Source organism: Hyperolius riggenbachi, chromosome 9 (assembly GCF_040937935.1).
Source record: "Hyperolius riggenbachi isolate aHypRig1 chromosome 9, aHypRig1.pri, whole genome shotgun sequence".
Classification (NCBI taxonomy): Eukaryota; Metazoa; Chordata; class Amphibia; order Anura; family Hyperoliidae; genus Hyperolius; species Hyperolius riggenbachi.
This window is the reverse complement of record NC_090654.1, coordinates 9,506,612-9,529,227: the sequence shown is the minus strand read 5'-3', so window position 1 is coordinate 9,529,227 and position 22,616 is coordinate 9,506,612. Positions and strand designations below refer to the sequence as shown.

The window sequence follows — 22,616 nt, the reverse complement described above, 5'->3', positions numbered from 1 at the left end:
GGCCGGGAGGAGTGACGGGGGATGGAGGGGCTGGCCGGGTACATGGAGGACAGTGACGAGCACCGGGGGGTGAGGGTGGTCGGCTCCGAGCTGGTGGACAATTATACGGTGAGCTTTCTTCACACCCGCCCGCCTGACTCTCAGTGCTCCGCCCGGCAGAGAAACATATACCACAGCGCCCGCCCGCCTGTCATATAGAGCTGCTCCTGTTTCCTCACGCCCGCCTGACTGTCAGCGCTGCGCCCGTCCGAGAAACATGTACTACATGTCCGGCCGCCCGCCTGTCATATACAGCTGCCCCTCATATAATATCGTGTGCTCCGCCCGCCCGCCTGTCATTTAGTGCTGCCCCGCGTAATATAGTGTGCTGCGCCTGCCTGTCATATAGTGCTTCTTACACCCCCCCTACCCCGTCATATTGTGCTGCCCCTCCCCGTCTGTCATATACTGCTTTTTACCCCCCACCATATAGTGTGTCTTCCAACCCCCCCTGTCATAAAGTGCTGCCCCTTGCCTGTCATAGAGTGCTTCTTACACCCCTCCTCGTCTGTCCTATAGTCCTGTGTCTTCCTGTCATATAGTTATGCACTGCGCCTGCCTGTCATATGATGCTGTGCCCGCCTGTCAGAATGCTGCGCCCGCCTGCCTGTCACATGGTGCTGTGCCCGCCTGTCAGAATGCTGCGCCCGCCTGCCTGTCATATGGTGCTATGCCCGCCTGTCAGAATGCTGTGCCCGCCTGCCTGTCATATGGTGCTGTGCCCACCTGTCAGAATGCTACGCCTGCCTATCAAATGGTGCTGTGCCCGCCTGACAGAATGCTGCGCCCGCCTGCCTGTCATATGGTGCTGTGCCTGCCAGTCAGAATGCTGCGCCCGCCTGCCTGTCATATGGTGCTGTGCCCGCCTGTCAGAATGCTGCGCCCGCCTGCCTGTCATATGGTGCTGTGCCCGCCTTTCAGAATGCTGCGCCCGCCTGCCTGTCATATGGTGCAGTGCCCGCCTGTCAGAATGCTGCGCCCGCCTGCCTGTCATATGGTGCTGTGCCCGCCTGTCAGAATGCTGTGCCCGCCTGTCATATGGTGCTGTGCCTGCCTGTCAGAATGCTGTGCCCGCCTGCCGTATGGTGCTGTGCCCGCCTGTCAGAATGCTTCGCCCGCCTGCCTGTCATATGGTGCTGTGCCCGCCTGTCAGAATGCTGCGCCCGCCTGCCTGTCATATGGTGCTGTGCCCGCCTGTCAGAATGCTGTGCCCGCCTGTCATATGGTGCTGTGCCTGCCTGTCAGAATGCTGCGGCCGCCTGCCTGTCATATGGTGCTGTGCCCGCCTGTCATATGATGCTACGCCTGCCTGCCTGTCATATGGTGCTGTGCCTGCCTGTCAGAATGCTGCAGCCGCCTGCCTGTCATATGGTGCTGTGCCCGCCTGTCAGAATGCTGCGCCCGCCTGCCGTATGGTGCTGTGCCCGCCTGTCAGAATGCTGCACCCAACTGCCTGTCATATGGTGCTGTGCCTGCCTGTCAGAATGCCGCGCCATCCTGCTTGTCATATGGTGCTGTGCCTGCCAGTCAGAATGCTGCGCCCAACTGCCTGTCATATGGTGCTGTGCCCACCTGTCAGAATGCTGCGCCTGCCTGTCATATGGTGCTGTGCCCGCCTGTCAGAATGCTGCACCTGCCTGTCATATGGTGCTGTGCCCGCCTGTCAAAATGCTGTGCCCGCCTGTCATATGGTGCTGTGCCTGCCTGTCAGAATGCTGCACCCGTCTGCCTGTCAGAATGCTGCGCCCGCCTGCCATATAATGCTGAGCCCGCCTGTCAGAATGCTGTACCCGCCTGTCATATGGTGCTGTGCCCGCCTGTCAGAATGCTGCGGCCGCCTGCCTGTCATATGGTGCTGTGCCCGCCTGTCAGAATGCTGTGCCCGCCTGCCGTATGGTGCTGTGCCCGCCTGTCAGAATGCTTCGCCCGCCTGCCTGTCATATGGTGCTGTGCCCGCCTGTCAGAATGCTGCACCCGCCTGCCTGTCATATGGTGCTGTGCCCGCCTGTCAGAATGCTACGCCTGCCTGCCTGTCATATGGTGCTGTGCCCGCCTGTCAGAATGCTCCGCCCGCCTGCCTGTCATATGGTGCTGTGCCTGCCTGTCAGAATGCTGCGCCCGCCTGCCTGTCATATGGTGCTGTGCCCACCTGTCAGAATGCTGTGCCCGCCTGTCATATGGTGCTGTGCCCGCCTGTCAGAATGCTGCGCCCGCCTGCCTGTCATATGGTGCTGTGCCTGCCTGTCAGAATGCTGTGCCCGCCTGTCATATGGTGCTGTGCCTGCCTGTCAGAATGCTGCGGCCGCCTGCCTGTCATATGGTGCTGTGCCTGCCTGTCAGAATGCTGCGGCCGCCTGCCGTATGGTGCTGTGCCCGCCTGTCAGAATGCTGCGCCCAACTGCCTGTCATATGGTGCTGTGTCCGCCTGTCAGAATGCTGCGCCCGCCTGCCTGTCATATGGTGCTGTGTCCGCCTGTCAGAATGCTGCACCAGCCTGCCTGTCATATGGTGCTGTGCCCGCCTGTCATAATGCTATGCCTGCCTGTCAAATGGTGCTGTGCCCGCCTGTCAGAATGCTGCGCCCGCCTGCCTGTCATATGGTGCTGTGCCTGCCAGTCAGAATGCTGCGCCCGCCTGCCTGTCATATGGTGCTGTGCCCGCCTGTCAGAATGCTGCGCCCGCCTGCCTGTCATATGGTGCTGTGCCCGCCTGTCAGAATGCTGCGCCCGCCTGCCTGTCATATGGTGCTGTGCCCGCCTGTCAGAATGCTGCGCCCGCCTGCCTGTCATATGGTGCTGTGCCCGCCTGTCAGAATACCGTGCCTGCCTGTCAAATGGTGCTGTGCCCGCCTGTCAGAATGCTGCGGCCGCCTGCCTGTCATATGGTGCTATGCCCGCCTGTCAGAATGCCGTGCCTGCCTGTCAAATGGTGCTGTGCCCGCCTGTCAGAATGCTGCGCCCGCCTGGCTGTCATATAGTGCTGTGCCCGCCTGTCAGAATGCTGCGGCCGCCTGCCTGTCATATGGTGCTATGCCCGCCTGTCAGAATGCCGTGCCTGCCTGTCAAATGGTGCTGTGCCCGCCTGTCAGAATGCTGCGCCCGCCTGCCTGTCATATGGTGCTGTGCCTGCCTGTCAGAATGCTACACCCGCCTGCCTGTCATATGGTGCTGTGCCTGCCTGTCAGAATGCTGCGCCCAACTGCCTGTCATATGGTGCTGTGCCCACCTGTCAGAATGCTGCGCCTGCCTGTCATATGGTGCTGTGCCCGCCTGTCAGAATGCTGCACCTGCCTGTCAAATGGTGCTGTGCCCGCCTGTCAGAATGCTGCGCCCGCCTGCCTGTCATATGGTGCTGTGCCCGCCTGTCATATGGTGCTGTGCCTGCCTGTCAGAATGCTGCACCCGTCTGCCTGTCAGAATGCTGCGCCCGCCTGCCATATAATGCTGAGCCCGCCTGTCAGAATGCTGTGCCCGCCTGTCATATGGTTCTGTGCCCGCCTGTCAGAATGCTGCGCCCGCCTGCCTGTCATATGGTGCTGTGCCTGCCTGTCAGAATGCTGTGCCCGCCTGTCATATGGTGCTGTGCCTGCCTGTCAGAATGCTGCGGCCGCCTGCCTGTCATATGGTGCTGTGCCTCCCTGTCAGAATGCTGCGGCCGCCTGCCTGTCATATGGTGCTGTGCCCGCCTGTCAGAATGCTGCGCCCGCCTGCCGTATGGTGCTGTGCCCGCCTGTCAGAATGCTGCGCCCAACTGCCTGTCATATGGTGCTGATCCTGCCTGTCATATGGTGCTGTGCCCGCCTGTCAGAATGCTTCACCCGCCTGCCTGTCATATGGTGCTGTGCCTGCCTGTCAGAATGCTGCGCCATCCTGCCTGTCATATGGTGCTGTGCCCGCCTGTCAGAATGCTGCGGCCGCCTGCCTGTCATATGGTGCTGTGCCCGCCTGTCAGAATGCTGCGACCGCTTGCCGTATGGTGCTGTGCCCGCCTGTCAGAATGCTACGCCTGCCTGCCTGTCATATGGTGCTACGCTCGCCTGCCTGTCATATGGTGCTGTGCCCGCCTGTCAGAATGCTGCGCCCGCCTGCCTGTCATATGGTGCTGTGCCTGCCAGTCAGAATGCTGCGCCCGCCTGCCTGTCTGTCATATAGTGCTGTTCCCGCCTGTCAGAATGCTGCGCCCGCCTGCCTGTCATATGGTGCTGTGCCCGCCTGTCAGAATGCTGCGGCCGCCTTCCTGTCATATGGTGCTATGCCCGCCTGTCAGAATGCCGTGCCTGTCAAATGGTGCTGTACCCGCCTGTCAGAATGCTGCGCCCGCCTGCCTGTCATATGGTGCTGTGCCTGCCTGTCAGAATGCTGCACCCGCCTGCCTGTCATATGGTGCTGTGCCTACCTGTCAGAATGCTGCGCCCAACTGCCTGTCATATGGTGCTGTGCCCACCTGTCAGAATGCTGCGCCTGCCTGTCATATGGTGCTGTGCCCGCCTGTCAGAATGCTGCACCTGCCTGTCAAATGGTGCTGTGCCCGCCTGTCAGAATGCTGCGCCCGCCTGCCTGTCATATGGTGCTGTGCCCGCCTGTCAGAATGCTGTGCCCGCCTGTCATATGGTGCTGTGCCTGCCTGTCAGAATGCTGCACCCGTCTGCCTGTCAGAATGCTGCGCCCGCCTGCCATATAATGCTGTGCCCGCCTGCCTGTCATATGGTGCTGTGCCTGCCTGTCAGAATGCTGCGCCCGCCTGCCTGTAATATGGTGCTGTGCCTGCCAGTCAGAATGCTGCGCCCGCCTGCCTGTCATATGGTGCTGTGCCCGCCTGTCAGAATGCTGTGCCCGCTTGTCATATGGTGCTGTGCCCGCCTATCAGAATGCTGCGCCCGCCTGCCTGTCATATGGTGCTGTGCCTGCCTGTCAGAATGCTGTGCCCGCCTGTCATATGGTGCTGTGCCTGCCTGTCAGAATGCTGCGGCCGCCTGCCTGTCATATGGTGCTGTGCCTGCCTGTCAGAATGCTGCGGCCGCCTGCCTGTCATATGGTGCTGTGCCCGCCTGTCAGAATGCTGCGCCCGCCTGCCGTATGGTGCTGTGCCCGCCTGTCAGAATGCTGCGCCCAACTGCCTGTCATATGGTGCTGTGCCTGCCTGTCAGAATGCTGCGCCATCCTGCCTGTCATATGGTGCTGTGCCCGCCTGTCAGAATGCTGCGGCCGCCTGCCTGTCATATGGTGCTGTGCCCGCCTGTCAGAATGCTGCGCCCGTCTGCCGTATGGTGCTGTGCCCGCCTGTCAGAATGCTTCGCCCGCCTGCCTGTCATATGGTGCTGTGCCCGCCTGTCAGAATGCTGCACCCGCCTGCCTGTCATATGGTGCTGTGCCCGCCTGTCAGAATGCTATGCCTGCCTGCCTGTCATATGGTGCTACGCTCGCCTGCCTGTCATATGGTGCTGTGCCCGCCTGTCAGAATGCTGCGCCCGCCTGCCTGTCATATGGTGCTGTGCCTGCCTGTCAGAATGCTGCGCCCGCCTGCCTGTCATATGGTGCTGTGCCCGCCTGTCAGAATGCTGCGCCCGCCTGCCTGTCATATGGTGCTGTGTCCGCCTGTCAGAATGCTGCACCAGCCTGCCTGTCATATGGTTCTGTGCCCGCCTGTCAGAATGCTACGCCTGCCTGCCTGTCATATGGTGCTACGCTCGCCTGCCTGTCATATGGTGCTGTGCCCGCCTGTCAGAATGCTGCGCCCGCCTGCCTGTCATATGGTGCTGTGCCTGCCTGTCAGAATGCTGCGCCCGCCTGCCATATAATGCTGCGCCCGCCTGCCATATAATGCTGCGCCCGCCTGCCATATAATGCTGTGCCCGCCTGTCAGAATGCTGCGCCCGCCTGCCTGTCATATGGTGCTGTGTCTGCCTGTCAGAATGCTGCGCCCGCCTGCCTGTCATATGGTGCTGTGCCTGCCAGTCAGAATGCTGCGCCCGCCTGCCTGTCATATGGTGCTGTACCCGCCTGTCAGAATGCTGCGCCCCCGCCTGTCATATGGTGCTGTGCCCGCCTGTCAGAATGCTGCGCCCGCCTGCCGTATGGTGCTGTGCCCGCCTGTCAGAATGCTTCACCCGCCTGCCTGTCATATGGTGCTGTGCCCGCCTGTCAGAATGCTGCGGCCGCCTGCCTGTCATATGGTGCTGTGCCCGCCTGTCAGAATGCTGCGCCCGCCTGCCTGTCATATGGTGCTGTGCCTGCCTGTCAGAATGCTGCGCCCGCCTGCCTGTCAGAATGCTGCGCCCGCCAGCTATATAATGCTGAGCCCGCCTGTCAGAATGCTGCCCCCGCCTGCCATATAATGCTGCGCCCGCCTGCCATATAATGCTGTGCCCGCCTGTCAGAATGCTGCGCCCGCCTGCCTGTCATATGGTGCTGTGCCTGCCTGTCAGAATGCTGCGCCCGCCTGCCTGTCATATGGTGCTGTGCCTGCCAGTCAGAATGCTGCGCCCGCCTGCCTGTCATATGGTGCTGCGCCCGCCTGTCAGAATGCTGCGCCCGCCTGCCTGTCATATGGTGCTGTGCCCGCCTGTCAGAATGCTGCGCCCGCCTGCCGTATGGTGCTGTGCCCGCCTTTCAGAATGCTTCACCCGCCTGCCTGTCATATGGTGCTGTGCCCGCCTGTCAGAATGCTGTGGCCGCCTGCCTGTCATATGGTGCTATGCCCGCCTGTCAGAATGCTTCGCCCGCCTGCCTGTCATATGGTGCTGTGCCTGCCTGTCAGAATGCTGCGCCCGCCTGCCTGTCAGAATGCTGCGCCCGCCTGCCATATAATGCTGAGCCCGCCTGTCAGAATGCTGCGCCCGCCTGCCATATAATGCTGTGCCCGCCTGCCATATAATGCTGTGCCCGCCTGTCAGAATGCTGCGCCCGCCTGCTTGTCATATGGTGCTGTGCCTGCCAGTCAGAATGCTGCGCCCGCCTGCCTGTCATATGGTGCTGTGCCTGCCTGTCAGAATGCTGCGCCTGCCTGTCATATGGTGCTGTGCCCGCCTGTCAGAATGCTGCGCCCGCCTGCCGTATGGTGCTGTGCCCGCCTGTCAGAATGCTTCACCCGCCTGCCTGTCATATGGTGCTGTGCCCGCCTGTCAGAATGCTGCGGCTGCCTGCCTGTCATATGGTGCTGTGCCTGCCTGTCAGAATGCTGCGCCCGCCTGCCTGTCAGAATGCTGCGCCCGCCTGCTATATAATGCTGAGCCCGCCTGTCAGAATGCTGGGCCCGCCTGCCATATAATGCTGTGCCCGCCTGTCAGAATGCTGCGCCCACCTGCCTGTCATATGGTGCTGTGCCTGCCAGTCAGAATGCTGCGCCCGCCTGCCTGTCATATGGTGCTGCGCCCGCCTGTCAGAATGCTGCGCCTGCCTGTCATATGGTGCTGTGCCCGCCTGTCAGAATGCTGCGCCTGCCTGTCATATGGTGCTGTGCCCGCCTGTCAGAATGCTGCGCCATCCTGCCTGTCATATGGTGCTGTGCCCGCCTGTCAGAATGCTGCGCCATCCTGCCTGTCATATGGAGCTGTGCCCACCTGTCAGAATGCTGCGCCTGCCGGTCATATGGTGCTGTGCCCGCCTGTCAGAATGCTTCACCCGCCTGCCTGTCATATGGTGCTGTGCCCGCCTGTCAGAATGCTGCGGCCGCTTGCCTGTCATATGGTGCTGTGCCCGCCTGTCAGAATGCTGCGCCCGCCTGCCGTATGGTGCTGTGCCCGCTGTCAGAATGCTTCGCCCGCCTGCCTGTCATATGGTGCTGTGCCCGCCTGTCAGAATGCTGCGCCATCCTGCCTGTCATATGGTGCTGTGCCCGCCTGTCAGAATGCTTTGCCAGCCTGCCTGTCATATGGTGCTGTGCCTGCCTGTCAGAATGCTGCGCCCGCCTACCTGTCATATGGTGCTGTGCCCGCCTGTTAGAATGCTGCGCCCGCCTACCTGTCATATGGTGCTTTGCCCGCCTGTTAGAATGCGGCACCCGCCTGCCTGTCATATGGTGCTGTGCCCGCCTGTCAGAATGCTGCACCCGCCTGCCTGTCATATGGTGCTGTGCCCCCTGCCTGTCATATGGTGCTGTGCCCGCCGGTCAGAATGCTGTGCCCGCCTGCCTGTCATATGGTGCTGTGCCCGCCTGTCAGAATGCTGCGCCCGCCTGCCTGTCATATGGTGCTGTGCCCGCCTGTCAGAATGCCGTGCCTGCCTGCCTGTCATATGGTGCTGTGCCCGCCTGTCAGAATGCCGTGCCTGCCTGTCATACAGAGCCCATCTGTCATAATATAGCACTGCCCCCCGCCTGTCATATGGTGCTGCGCCGGCCAGCGGGGTAATGCCTGTGTCACACATTGTACACATTGACCTGGCTTCAGGACCATCAGGGCGGGTCTTCTCCATGGTTATCTTGTGACCCTGGCAGGGTCTGGATACTCTGGTAGTGTAAATTAAATCAAATTAGCATTTTGGAGAAAATATCAGTTTAATATGAGTTGAATTATTGCTAGGCCTGTGATAATATAGCAGCTATTTGTGATATTGTATATAATACAGATGCCGTATTTTTCATTTTATGTTGGCTATGTACTATCTCTTATGTGTATGTCTGTTAGGAGCCAGTCTGGCAGCTGGCTGTGGGGTATAATTGTCACCTGGACACCAGGGTGAAGGAAGCAGCTAATTTGATTTTTCTTTAGGTCAATGTAAATTACATTTGCATTCAGTTTCCTCTAGAAACTACAGCCTACCAGGAAGAAGGGAGCTGCTAATGTGTCTGCATTGCTTTGAACTCTGTGTGTATATGTAAACAGCCCTGTTGTCCCAATATACAATCGGGACTGACTGAGTCTGGAAAGTTCAAAGCAAAACAGGAAACCTTTGAAATTTGCATATCACAGCAAGCAAAGATGTGACAGAGGTCCCTGCGAATGGTGATGTCTCAATCTGGGGAAATTGGATTAGTTCTGGATCTGAACATTAAGTGGCCTCAGGCTACAAATCGGCCTATATAAGTCAGGGAGGGAACACACTTGTATTTCAGTTTTCTGCGCGTTTTCCTGCATACTTTTTCTGCACATCAAGTGTGTTTCCATGCAGGAAAACGTGCGCGATTTTTCACAGCAGCTGATGTAGTTGATAGAGAAAACTGACAAAATGTGCAGAATCAATATGCAGAATGTCAGTTTTTTTTCTGCACGCAAACAACATATTAAGTGTGTACTAGCCCGTTGATTGACATGAGATCTCAGTTTTTCTGTGCAGAAAACGTGCACTAAAACAGTCAAGTGTGTTCCCTGCCTCAAGGTAGCGCTTAGCTAGAGGTGATCCTGATCTAATCAGACTTGGTGTCCTTCCACAACCAAGTTAGACCTTTGTGCTGGTAACGTTTAATTCCCGTTTTTATTTTTGCAAACTGTCTTGTTGTGTGTCTGTATCTTTTTTACTGTGTTTTTTGTAAATCTTTTGTATATATTTCTTTTTTTGAATATTAAATATGTAGTTAATAAGCCTGACTTGTGTTGTACTAGCAGAGCTCGCATTCCTAGAGAGAGACTGCAGTGTAATTTGTGTTACAAGTTCAGTGCCTGATTGTACTGCTCGGTTTGTACACCGCTACCGTGTGAGAGTTCGTGTGTGTGCGGCGTTCCCGTATTTAGTCCTAAGCGCAAAGCTGACCTAAATATGAAAATGCTGGACTGAGTGCAGGCCACTCAACAGCGGAGTGGGAATTGTCGAAGTCTCTAGCAGCAGCTAGTGGTGGCAGTGAGAAGTGTTCTTGAGAGTTGACAGCCTTGTGTTAGCTTGAATAAGGCTGCTTCCCCTCTCGATCTGGTCAAACCGTCTCTTCAGGCTTGCCATGGGGCTGGTTCCTGACAAGGCCAGCTTGTATATAGACGCAATGTTTTTATCACACAGTTTTAAATTAAATTGACATCTTATTGATAAACTAAAATAAAGCGCGTGTTTGGCCTTGGCAGGTATACATCATCGAGGTGCAGACCGGCGTGCACGGCTGGCGGGTGAAGCATCGCTACAGCGATTTCTACGATCTGCATGAAAAGGTAACTAAACAGCGTTCTATGTCTGTCACAGCAGCGATTTGCTGGAAAATTACAGAACTGATAAAGGAATACTTTAACCACGTGTCCTTCTATTTACCGTATTTGTTTATTGTTTAAATCCCAGCTCACAACAGAGAACAAAATCGAGCGCAATTTGCTGCCCCCCAAAAAGATAATTGGGAAGAACTCTAAAAGCCTGGTGGAGAAGCGTCAGAAGGACCTGGAGGTCTACCTACAAGCGCTTCTAGAGAAGTTCCCGGTGACCGTCCCCCGAGCTCTGTCCCATTTCTTGCACTTCCACCTCTATGTAAGTTGATGGTATTTCATTTTCAAGAGGGACTCCAGTGAAAATAATGTTATAAAAAAAAGTGCTTCATTTTTAGAATAATTATGTATAAATGATTTAGTCAGTGTTTGCCCACTGTAAAATCTTTTAATTCCTGATTTACATTCTGACATTTATCACATGGTGACATTTTTACTGTTGGCAGGTGATAAAGCTGCTGCTTGCTTTTTTGGCAGTTGGAAACGGATATAAACAGCTATTTCCCACAATGCAACAAGGTTCACAGACAGGAAACTGCCAAGAGTACCACAGTCCTCAGAGCTTCTTGTGGGAGGGGTTTCACCACAATATCAGCCATACAGCGCCCCCTGATGGTCTGTTTGTGAAAAAGGAATAGATTTCTCATGTAAAAGGGGGTATCAGCTACTGATTGGGATAAAGTTCAATTCTTGATCGGAGTTACTCTTTAAGTTGAAACATTCAGAGTAGGGGGCTGATGGGAAGCTAGCGACCATCTTCTTTCTCTGTGACTTGTGGACTCCCCAGTCTTCTGTCTGTAGGCACCTAGTGGATTACACACTAGGAGGCACCTGGTTTACATGTAAGATATACTGTATTTGCAATCAATGTTGCAGGAGAATAAGCGGTGGACATAACTTCAATAAGGGCATGACCAGGATGGGGTCACTAAATGTATTTACTCGGTAACATGGATAGTAAGTCCTCTTCATCATGTTGAGAGTTTGAAGTTGTCCATGCAGGTGCTGAGTGTACTCAGAGCTGCTCATCACCCATATAAATCACTTCATCCATTCAATTTGACCTGAGGAATGAGGTTATTGCCCACGAAATGTGTTGCCATTGGGTCTGGGTGAATGTAGTGACCTTTTCTAGAGGTCTCTAGTTCTTTGGGGTAATTCAGGGTCCCGTAGGGCCCGATCCCGCTGTGCATAGCATGTGTCTTGTGTGAGGTGATTCTGGCACAGCTGTGATGCAAGACGCATCCAAACCAGATGAGTGATGCATTGAAATGCAGCATGCCATTCGTCCTTTCCCCCCCCCCCCCCCCCCATGCATAGGTGTCGGAATTTAAAGGACAACTGAAGTGAGAAGAATATGGAGGGTGACATGTTGATTTACTTTTAAACAATACCAGTTGCCTGGCAGCCCTGCTGATCTACTTGGCTGCAGAAGTGTCTGAATCACACTCCTGAAACAAGCATGCAACTAATCTTATCAGATCTGACAATAATGATAGACACACCTGATCTGCTGCATGCTTGTTCAGGGGCTATGGCTGAAAGTATTAGAGGCAGAGGATCAGCAGGGCTGCCAAGCAACTGGTATTGCTTAAAGCGGTTTAAAACTCTGACAAAATGTTCAACTTAAATGTTTTCCTACTTTTTATAACCCATACAATTATCATATTTGCTTTTGTGCACAAGTATTGTTATTCATTTAGACATTATAACTTCCCAAAGTTCAGTTAATTTAATTTTAAATCTGCTGGTGCATTTTATTCATAACTGTTGTCATTCTGTTGTGAATGCTGCCAGCAGTTATTTCTGACCTGTGTTTCACCCCAGGACTCATCAGCTGAAGTCCTGCACAGCCAGAGAATGTTTACATAAATGTATCAAGTAAAGAATGTGTACACAAGATAAGATTAACAGCAGTTCGGATGTGGGTTCTCCCTGCAGAAGAAAGAGTCAGCCCTGTGTTGTAACCCTTTGAATGCTGTTTTTCTAAAAAAAAAAAAAAACAAAAAAAAAAACATTGTTAGTATATTATGCTGTAAATAATCTTTTAGAGCAAAGAAGAAATTCTGGGTTATATTCCACTTTAAAAGGAAATAAATATGGCAACCTCTATATCCCTCTCACTTCAGTTGTCTTTTAAAAAAAAGACAACGCGCTTCTCTGGTCTCTGCCTGCTTCCTCAGATCAATACAAGTGCCTTAGGCCTCTTTTCCACGAACTGTTGAGCTGTGTGCTCCACAAGCAGTTACCAGGCAGCAGCGAGAAGTTACCAGGCAGCAGCGAGAAGTTACCAGGCAGCAGCAAGCAGTTGTAAGAGTTTGAGAGGCATTTCACTGCCTATCAACAGTTTGTGGAAAGGAGGCCTTAGGGAATTCAGTTTGCAGTGTGGGTGTTGGAAAAAAAAAAGTTGCAAACTGAATTCCCTAAGGCACTTTATTGCCCTGTGGAAGCAGCAGAGACCAGAGAAATGCGTTGTTAATTGTGCCTGAATAAACCTTACCTGACCTAAACCCTTGTTTTTCTGGGTTGGCTCATCTGGAGAGGTAAGATACCTCATGTATTTATGTCTTTACAACGAATACTCTGAGAGAGATTTATTTTGCTGCGCCTCCACCCCTCTCCATAGTCTGCAGTCGGGCTGGTCACACTGCAGATGGTGTATAACGGGTAGGGAACCTATGTCTCGGGAGCCAGGTGTGGCTCTTTTGATGGCTGCATCTGGCTCGCAGACATATCAGTAGGGGTGAATTCACTAATCTACACTGCTCAAGCAACGCAAGTACAATTTTCAGCATAGGCACGCTACTGCTGTAGCATGCACTACTAACTTACTCGCGCTACCCCAAAATGAACAGCCACTCCAATTCTCCTACTCTGGATCCTGTCAGGTCCAGTGACTTTGTAGGGTGAGATTCCTGCACTTTGATTGGCCCAATAGGCTGTCTGTCACTTGACTGACAGCCAATGGGGCCAAAGTGCGGGGATCTCGTCCTACAAAGTGAATCAACCCCCAAGTCAGCTAGCTAATTGTACAAGCTGTTAGTCGGTATTTCTCCTGTCTGGCTCTCGGGGAAATTGCTGATGTTGCTGAAACCCAAGAGAAGCTGAAGACGTGTCTGACACTTCCGCTGCCCGGCGGATCAACTGTATACACATCACCATGGCAACGGGGACGTCAGCCCTCTGCTGCGCCTGCGCACTGTCCCAGTTTGAAACACATTGTATGGCTCTCAGGGAAATGCATTTTGAAATATGTGGCACTTATGGCTCTCTCAGCCAAAAAGGTTCCTGACCCCTGGTGTATAATCTCATTTCCGCGGTCATACGATGCGGCGGTAATTTCCGGCGCTGCCTGTGATTGTCATGTGCTGCTGCGGGCATTCATTGGGTTTGTTGTTCTTTCAGGAAATTCACGGGATCGCTGCCGTCCTGGCCGAGGAGCTGTACAATAATGGTAATTCATGCCATACGTCTCCCTGCTCTTTGTGTGTTCCTGGAGGATAAGAGAATGAATGAAATTAATTGTTGTGGAACGCTTGAGTGACCGAGTATCAGGATCTGCTGATCAGGAAGAGTCAGTCTCCATCCACAGCTGATTTAAAGAGAGACTGAAGTCTCACAAAAATGCCTGTTTTTCTTTTAAAATCCTCTTTAATGTCAATGCCCTAACTCAAACGCTGCATCCCCACGGCTGAACAGTCAATAAATAACCCCAAACTCCCCGGGGCACACTGCGGGGAGCGCTTCCGTGAGAGGCAGAGCTTTTGGCTGTAGCTCTGCCTCTACACGCGGGTCTCCGCCTCCGCCTGAAAGTCTTCTTTCACTGAGAGGGGCCGGGGAGAGGTGGATATCCGCGGGGATTGATGCGCATGGAGGCAGAGCTACAGCTGTAAGCTCTGCCTCCATGGGCAGCAAAATCCACGACCAGAAAGTCGTGGATTTTTGCACCGGCAGTTTGGGGTGATTTTAGTGTGCAGCATTTCAGTTAGGGCATTGATGTAAAAGAGGACTTTAAAAGAAAAACCGGTATTTTGAGAGACCTCAGTCTCTTTAAAGAGAACCAGAGATGACGCACCCTCATGTATTTTACCATACATATCAATGGGAACATGACAGTAAATACCTACTCTGCTCTTTTTCATTCTTCACTGGTTAAATCTGCCTGTTATCAGCCCTGATAAGAATCTCCGACTGAGCATTCAGTCTGGCTTTCACAGGAATGATTATAGCTGAGTCAGTCTTCTGTCATGTCTTTTCAAGCCCAACCCTGCCCCCTTGTGGCTCTGCATTCCTGCTATTTATCCTCGAAGCAGCAATGTAGAGCCACAAGGGGGCAGTCTTTGGCTTGAAAAGACACCACAGAAGACTGACTCAGCTATAATAATTCCAAAGCAAAGCAAGACTGCGTGCTCAGTCGGGGATTCTTATCAGAGGTGATTACAGGCAGATTTAGCAGAGAAAAATAAAACAGAGAGCAGGGTAGGTGTTTACTGTCATGTTCCCATTGATATATATGGTAAAATACATGAGGCTTGATGCAGATGTCTTTAGGCACGTTTGACCTCAGTGGGGAGACCACATTGAGCATTGGTACGCTAGTTCTGGGTTGTCAGGTGCACTTTAAGGCCAGGTGCACATTTGGTAAAATGTTATCCGCTTTAAGTGCGATGTATTGCTGTTGGCCATTCGCCATTCAATTACCTTTTTGCGTTCAGCCCCAAGGAAACTACATAATAGTTTATAGTTGACTAGCCGACCTGCCGGCCGTGCTAACAATTAGCACTCTTTTGTGAATCAAGCCCATAGTCTATGTCTGCAGATCTCATACACACCTTGTTTAACGGAGAATCATCTGCAGATCAGATCAACCAGGATGGATTTTTGGATCTGCAGATGATTGCCTGATCTGCAGATGAATGTCCGTCAAACAAGGTGTGTATTATGCTGGGTATACATGGTAGGTTTTCTACCGTGTAATCAAGCCGCTGGCTCGATTCCCGTTCGCCACCGCGGGCGCTTTCTTATTTTCCACACGTTTCTTTAGTCCTGCCCGCCGGTATCGAGCGCAGAATCGATCCGGCGGGGTATCGGACACGTGGGAAATTATCATCGAGCCATCAGCGACTCGATTACATGGTAGAAAACATACCGTGTATGCCCAGCATGAGATCTGCAGATATCATAGACTATGAATGCATTTTGCAGAAACTGATTTTTTTGCAGGAACAGATCTTTTGCAGATACTGATCTGTTGCATGTGTACAGCATCTTTCTGTGCAGCATCTTGCAAAAAATGCAAAAAAATTTATCTGATGGGGAGTTCAGCTCAATAGAATAGACTGTGTAGGTATGGCTCTCATACTACATGGAAGGGGGTAAAATTGGTCTGTGATCTTTCATTTTCCAAAGACATTTATCTGATGTGTGTACCCACCTTTAGGCTTTCCATTAGAAAATGTATGCGTGCTCAAACACCAAGTTTAACTCTAGCAAGTCTGGCTTTCCAAATCTGGCCTAATTGGCTATTCATGAGGCAATGCTCATGCAAATATGCATTTGCTTTCGCATGCCAAACTATGCAGGGTCAAAAAACTATACAATGAATTTTCGATGCTGGTCGAAAATGCAAATATTTCTGAAGATTTTCGTGAAAATTCGGCAAAAACGAAAACTGGATTTTCGATGCAAAAATGACTTAGGCGAAAATTCGCAAGCAACACTGCTACATTAGCACTATCCAGGAGCGCCACGGGGAGGCTTCCCAATACCCCCTTTTTATACAACCAGGGGGAACCACGGTGTCCCAGGCTCTCTCACTGCCTGGGAACCACAGCGGCATCCCCCGCTGTTTGTATCCTTTGGAGGCAGGTGGTGGATGGCTTGCTCCGGTGGTGTGAGCCCTGGAGTTAGTTGTCTGCGCTTGTCCTTCAACCCCCCCCCGGAGTGTTGTATGTGAGCCAGCCCTGAGATCTAAAGCTCGGGGTGACCCATGCTTCACTCCTTTCTCATGTGGTGCCCCCAAGTTAATGCGCATGTAGCAGAACGCAATGGACATTAAGGTAAGTGCCTGTTTTTAATATTAGGAGGTGGGTGCGGACGGCTCTCCCCGGCGCTGGCCACGCTTGGGGGGGTGCCTGCGCCACTTAGCCTCCCTTTCCGGGGTGCCGCTGTGGTTCCCAGGCAGTGAGAGAGCCTGAACCCCGCGGTCCCCCCGGTTGTATAAAAAGGGGGCATTGGGAATCCTCCCCGTGGCGCTCCTAGATAGTGCTAATGTAGCATGTAGCAGTGTTGCTTGCGAATTTTCGCCTGTCATTTTCGCATCAAAAATCCCGTTTTTGTTTTTGGCGAATTTTCACGAAAATCTTCAGAAATATTTGCATTTTCGACCAGCATCGAAAATTCATTGTATGCGGATGCTTATGCCCTTATGCGGAAAAATGTCCACAATAATCCGCATGGAAATTCAGTTTATGCGGACGTTTATACGCAATAATGCGCAAGAAACTTCTCTGAATGCGGACGCTAATGCCCTTATGCGGAAAATGTCTGCAATAATACGCAAGTAACGCGAAAATTACTGGCATTAGGAGAAAATGAACGCTAAAAAATTAGATGGAAAATTTGCCTGTCAAAACTAAATTAGGTGAAAATTCAGTAAAAATTTGTCGAAATAAATGTTTGCATTTTCGCTCATCACTGGCATGTAGCAGGGCGACCGCTTTGCGGTATTGGTTTTTTGACTCTGCCTAGTTTGGCACGCAAAAGCAAATTTGCATGAGCATTGCCTCATGAATAGCCAATTAGGCCAGATTTGCAAAGCCAGACTTGCTAGGGTAGGCCTCTTTTCCACGGACAGTTGATAGGCAGTAAAATGCCTCTCAAACTCTTACAACTGCTTGTTGCTGCCTGGTAACTGCTCACTGCTGCCTGGTGACTGCTTGCTGCTGCCTGGTGACTGCTTGCTGCTGCCTGGTGACTGCTTGCTGCTGCCTGGTGACTGCTTGCTGCTGCCTGGTGACTGCTTGCTGCTGCCTGGTGACTGCTTGCTGCTGCCTGGTGACTGCTTGCTGCTGCCTGGTGACTGCTTGCTGCTGCCTGGTGACTGCTTGCTGCTGCCTGGTGACTGCTTGCTGCTGCCTGGTGACTGCTTGCTGCTGCCTGGTGACTGCTTGCTGCTGCCTGGTGACTGCTTGCTGCTGCCTGGTGACTGCTTGCTGCTGCCTGGTGACTGCTTGCTGCTGCCTGGTGACTGCTTGCTGCTGCCTGGTGACTGCTTGCTGCTGCCTGGTGACTGCTCGCTGCTGCCTGGTGACTGCTCGCTGCTGCCTGGTGACTGCTCGCTGCTGCCTGGTGACTGCTCGCTGCTGCCTGGTGACTGCTCGCTGCTGCCTGGTGACTGCTCGCTGCTGCCTGGTGACTGCTCGCTGAGCACACAGCTCAACAGTCCGTGGAAAAGAGGCCTTAAACTTGGTGTTTGACCACGCATAAATTTTCTCATGCAAAGTACTTCTTTTTCTTGCTCGAAGGTTGAGGCACTTAGTCTATTATATATATATATATATATATATATATATATATATATATATATATATATATAGATTTCATTTTAAGTTTGTTTTTTCTTTTTTAAAATCCAGGGCTGAGTTGAGGAGTCGGGGCAATTTTGGGCACCCGGAGTCGGAGTTGTGGTTTCATAAACTTAGGAGTCGGAATATTTTTTTACCGACTCCACAGCCCTGGTAAAATCGACATATGTTGTTACAAAGTTAAGTTATTCAACATTTTGAGTTTTACCTGCAGGACTCCATGGGCCCTCAAAAGCTATGGGTCGCTGGAAGAAATGCCAGATAAGTAGAACTCTACTCTGCACGCACCTTCCTTCAGTTGTCCTTTAACCTCCTTGGCGGTAACCCCGTGTGTGACATGGGGTAAGCTGCCGGAGGGTGCCGCTCAGGCCCTGCTGGGCCGATTTACATAATTTTTTTTTTTTGCTGGACGCAGCTAGCACATTGCTAGCTGCGCCAGCACCCCGATCGCCGCCGCCGCCGCGCTCCCGATCGCCGCTATCCGGTGCGGCGTGCGCCCCCCCCCCAGACCCCTGCGCTGCCTGGCCAATCAGTGCCAGGCAGCGCCAAGGGGTGGATCGGGTCTCCCAATGACGTCCCGACGTCGCTGACGTCATTCCGCCCCGTCGCCATGGCGACGGGGGAAGCCCTCCAGGAAATCCCGTTCTTTGAACGGGATTTCCTGATCGCCTATCGCCGGAGGCGATCGGCGGGGCTGGGGGGATGCCGCTGAGCAGCGGCTATCATGTAGCGAGCCCTCGGCTCGCTACATGATTTAAAAAAAAAAAAATTTAAAAAAAACTGCTGCGCTGCCCCCTGGCGGTATTTTTCATACCGCCAAGGGGGTTAATGCAAAGTGCAACCATAAGTGAGGTTTACACATTGTGGGGCAATCTAGGCCTTCTTATTACAACACAGCACTGGCTGCATGCATCGAGGCTCCCTCTGTATGAGTGAATAAAGTGTGCCTGGTTTACTTTGCTTTGAGATGGGATTAATGAGCTCATTCATCCCTCCTGTGGTAACCGCTCTGCAGTGTAAACTGAACACTGCCGTAGATGGAGTTTGGGAAGGTGAAGGCTTGCTTGGCTACAAGTGGTAAACATATAATATTCCTATGTCCTATTTGGTAAAGATTCCCTGTGAATGCTCAAACTGAGCGTGTGAATGCAATAATCCACCAATCCTGTAAGGCCAGGATTGGTGGATTATTGCATTCATACGTGAATTCTAAATTCATCATCCAATCAGATCTCCTGACCTTGTATCCCTGTCTCCTCCAATCAGGTCTCCTGACCCTTCCATTCCTGTATAATCCAATCAGATCTCCTGACATTTCTATTCCTGTCTCCTCCAATCAGATCTCCTGACACTTGTATCCCTGTCTCCTCCAATCAGATCTCCTGACACTTGCATTCCTGTCTCCTCCAATCAGATCTCCTGACACTTGTATCCCTGTCTCCTCCAATCAGATCTCCTGACACTTGTATGCCTGTCTCATCCAATCAGATCTCCTCACACTTGCATTCCTGTCCCATCCAATCAGATCTCCTCACACTTGTATTCCTGTCTCATCCAATCAGATTTCCTGACACTTGTATCCCTGTCTCGTCCAATCAGATCTCCTGACACTTGTATCCCTGTCTCATCCAATCAGATCTCCTGACACTTGTATTCCTGTCTCCTCCAATCAGATCTCCTGACACGTGTATCCCTGTCTCATCCAATCAGATCTCCTGACACGTGTATCCCTGTCTCATCCAATCAGATCTCCTGGCACTTGTATCCCTGTCTCCTCCAATCAGATCTCCTGACACTTGTATCCCTCTCTCACCCAATCAGATCTCCTGACACTTGTATCCCTGTCTCCTCCAATCAGATCTCCTGACACTTGTATCCCTGTCTAATCCAATCAGATCTCCTGACACTTGTATCCCTGTCTCATCCAATCAGATCTCCTCACACTTGCATTCCTGTCCCATCCAATCAGATCTCCTCACACTTGTATTCCTGTCTCATCCAATCAGATTTCCTGACACTTGTATCCCTGTCTCGTCCAATCAGATCTCCTGACATGTGTATCCCTGTCTCATCCAATCAGATCTCCTGACACGTGTATCCCTGTCTCCTCCAATCAGATCTCCTGACACGTGTATCCCTGTCTCCTCCAATCAGATCTCCTGACACTTGTATTCCTGTCTCATCCAATCAGATCTCCTGACACTTGTATCCCTGTCTCGTCCAATCAGATCTCCTGACACTTGTATCCCTGTCTCATCCAATCAGATCTCCTCACACTTGTATTCCTGTCTCAACCAATCAGATCTCCTGACATTTGTATTCCTGTCTCCTCCAATCAGATCTCCTGACACTTGTATCCCTGTCTCATCCAATCAGATCTCCTCACACTTGTATCCCTGTCTCATCCAATCAGATCTCCTGACACTTGTATTCCTGTCTCATCCAATCAGATCTCCTGACACTTGTATCCCTGTCTCATCCAATCAGATCTCCTGACTCTTGTATCCCTGTCTCATCCAATCAGTTCTCCTGACACTTGTATCCCTGTCTCCTCCAATCAGATCTCCTGTCACTTGTATCCCTGTCTCATCCAATCAGATCTCCTGTCACTTGTATTCCTGTCTCATCCAATCAGATCTCCTGACACTTGTATCCCTCTCTCACCCAATCAGATCTCCTGACACTTGTATCCCTGTCTCCTCCAATCAGATCTCCTGACACTTGTATTCCTGTCTCATCCAATCAGATCTCCTCACACTTGTATCCCTGTCTCCTCCAATCAGATCTCCTGACACTTGTATCCCTGTCTCCTCCAATCAGATCTCCTGACACTTGTATCCCTGTTTCATCCAATCAGATCTCCTCACACTTGTATCCCTGTCTCCTCCAATCAGATCTCCTGACACTTGTATCCCTGTCTCCTCCAATCAGATCTCCTGACACTTGTATCCCTGTCTCATCCAATCAGATCTCCTCACACTTGTATTCCTGTCTCCTCCAATCAGATCTCCTGACACTTGTATCCCTGTCTCATCCAATCAGATCTCCTCACACTTGTATCCCTGTCTCATCCAATCAGATCTCCTCACACTTGTATTCCTGTCTCCTCCAATCAGATCTCCTGACACTTGTATCCCTGTCTCATCCAATCAGATCTCCTCACACTTGTATCCCTGTCTCATCCAATCAGATCTCCTCACACTTGTATTCCTGTCTCCTCCAATCAGATCTCCTCACACTTGTATTCCTGTCTCACCCAATCAGATCTCCTGACACGTGTATCCCTGTCTCCTCCAATCAGATCTCCTGACACTTGTATCCCTGTCTCATCCAATCAGATCTCCTGACAGGTGTATCCCTGTCTCATCCAATCAGATCTCCTGACACTTGTATCCTTGTCTCATCCAATCAGATCTCCTCACACTTGTATCCCTGTCTCCTCCAATCAGATCTCCTGACACTTGTATCCCTCTCTCACCCGATCAGATCTCCTGACACTTGTATTCATGTCTCATCCAATCAGATCTCCTCACACTTGTATCCCTGTCTCCTCCAATCAGATCTCCTGACACTTGTATCCCTCTCTCACCCAATCAGATCTCGTGACACTAGTATTCCTGTCTCATCCAATCAGATTTCCTCACACTTGTATCCCTGTCTCCTCCAATCAGATCTCCTGACACTTGTATCCCTCTCTCACCCAATCAGATCTCCTGACACTTGTATCCCTCTCTCACCCAATCAGATCTCCTGACACTTGTATCCCTGTCTCCTCCAATCAGATCTCCTGACACTTGTATCCCTGTCTCCTCCAATCAGATCTCCTGACACTTGTATCCCTGTCTCATCCAATCAGATCTCCTCACACTTGTATCCCTGTCTCACCCAATCAGATCTCCTCACACTTGTATCCCTCTCTCACCCAATCAGATCTCCTGACACTTGTATCCCTGTCTCATCCAATCAGATCTCCTCACACTTGTATCCCTGTCTCATCCAATCAGATCTCCTGACACTAGTATTCCTGTCTCATCCAATCAGATCTCCTGACACTTGTATCCCCGTATCATCCAATCAGATCTCCTGACACTTGTATTCCTGTCTCATCCAATCAGATCTCCTGACACTTGTATCCCTGTCTCCTCCAATCAGATCTCCTGACACTAGTATTCCTGTCTCATCCAATCAGATCTCCTGACACTTGTATCCCCGTATCATCCAATCAGATCTCCTGACACTTGTATCCCTGTCTCATCCAATCAGATCTCCTGACACTTGTATCCCTCTCTCACCCAATCAGATCTCCTGACACTTGTATCCCTGTCTCACCCAATCAGATCTCCTGACACTTGTATCCCTCTCTCACCCAATCAGATCTCCTGACACTTGTATCCCTGTCTCATCCAATCAGATCTCCTGACACTTGCATTCCTGTCTCATGCAATCAGATCTCATCACACTTGTATCCTTGTCTCATCCAATCAGATCTCCTCACACTTGTATCCCTGTCTCATCCAATCAGATCTCCTGACACTAGTATTCCTGTCTCATCCAATCAGATCTCCTGACACTTGTATCCCCGTATCATCCAATCAGATCTCCTGACACTTGTATTCCTGTCTCATCCAATCAGATCTCCTGACACTTGTATCCCTGTCTCCTCCAATCAGATCTCCTGACACTAGTATTCCTGTCTCATCCAATCAGATCTCCTGACACTTGTATCCCCGTATCATCCAATCAGATCTCCTGACACTTGTATCTCTGTCTCCTCCAATCAGATCTCCTGACACTTGTATTCCTGTCTCATCCAATCAGCTCTCCTGACACTTGGATCCCTGTCTCATCCAATCAGATCTCCTCACACTTGTATT

General features: G+C 51.8%; 1 protein-coding gene across 6 annotated transcripts in view; it reads left to right on the top strand.

Moving 5' to 3' along the window:
* Nucleotides 1-22,616, top strand: part of NISCH (nischarin) — a 151,051-nt gene continuing 128,435 nt past the window's right edge. For all 6 annotated transcript variants that reach the window (XR_011023798.1, XR_011023797.1, XM_068251897.1 and 3 more), the window contains exons 1-4: nt 1-108; nt 10,028-10,111; nt 10,236-10,418; nt 13,562-13,610. Coding sequence is in view for 4 of the 6 variants with exons in the window: in XM_068251897.1 (XP_068107998.1) it covers nt 22-108; nt 10,028-10,111; nt 10,236-10,418; nt 13,562-13,610 (403 nt within the window). In the remaining 2 variants the exon portion in view is untranslated. The remainder of the gene's footprint in view (nt 109-10,027; nt 10,112-10,235; nt 10,419-13,561; nt 13,611-22,616) is intronic.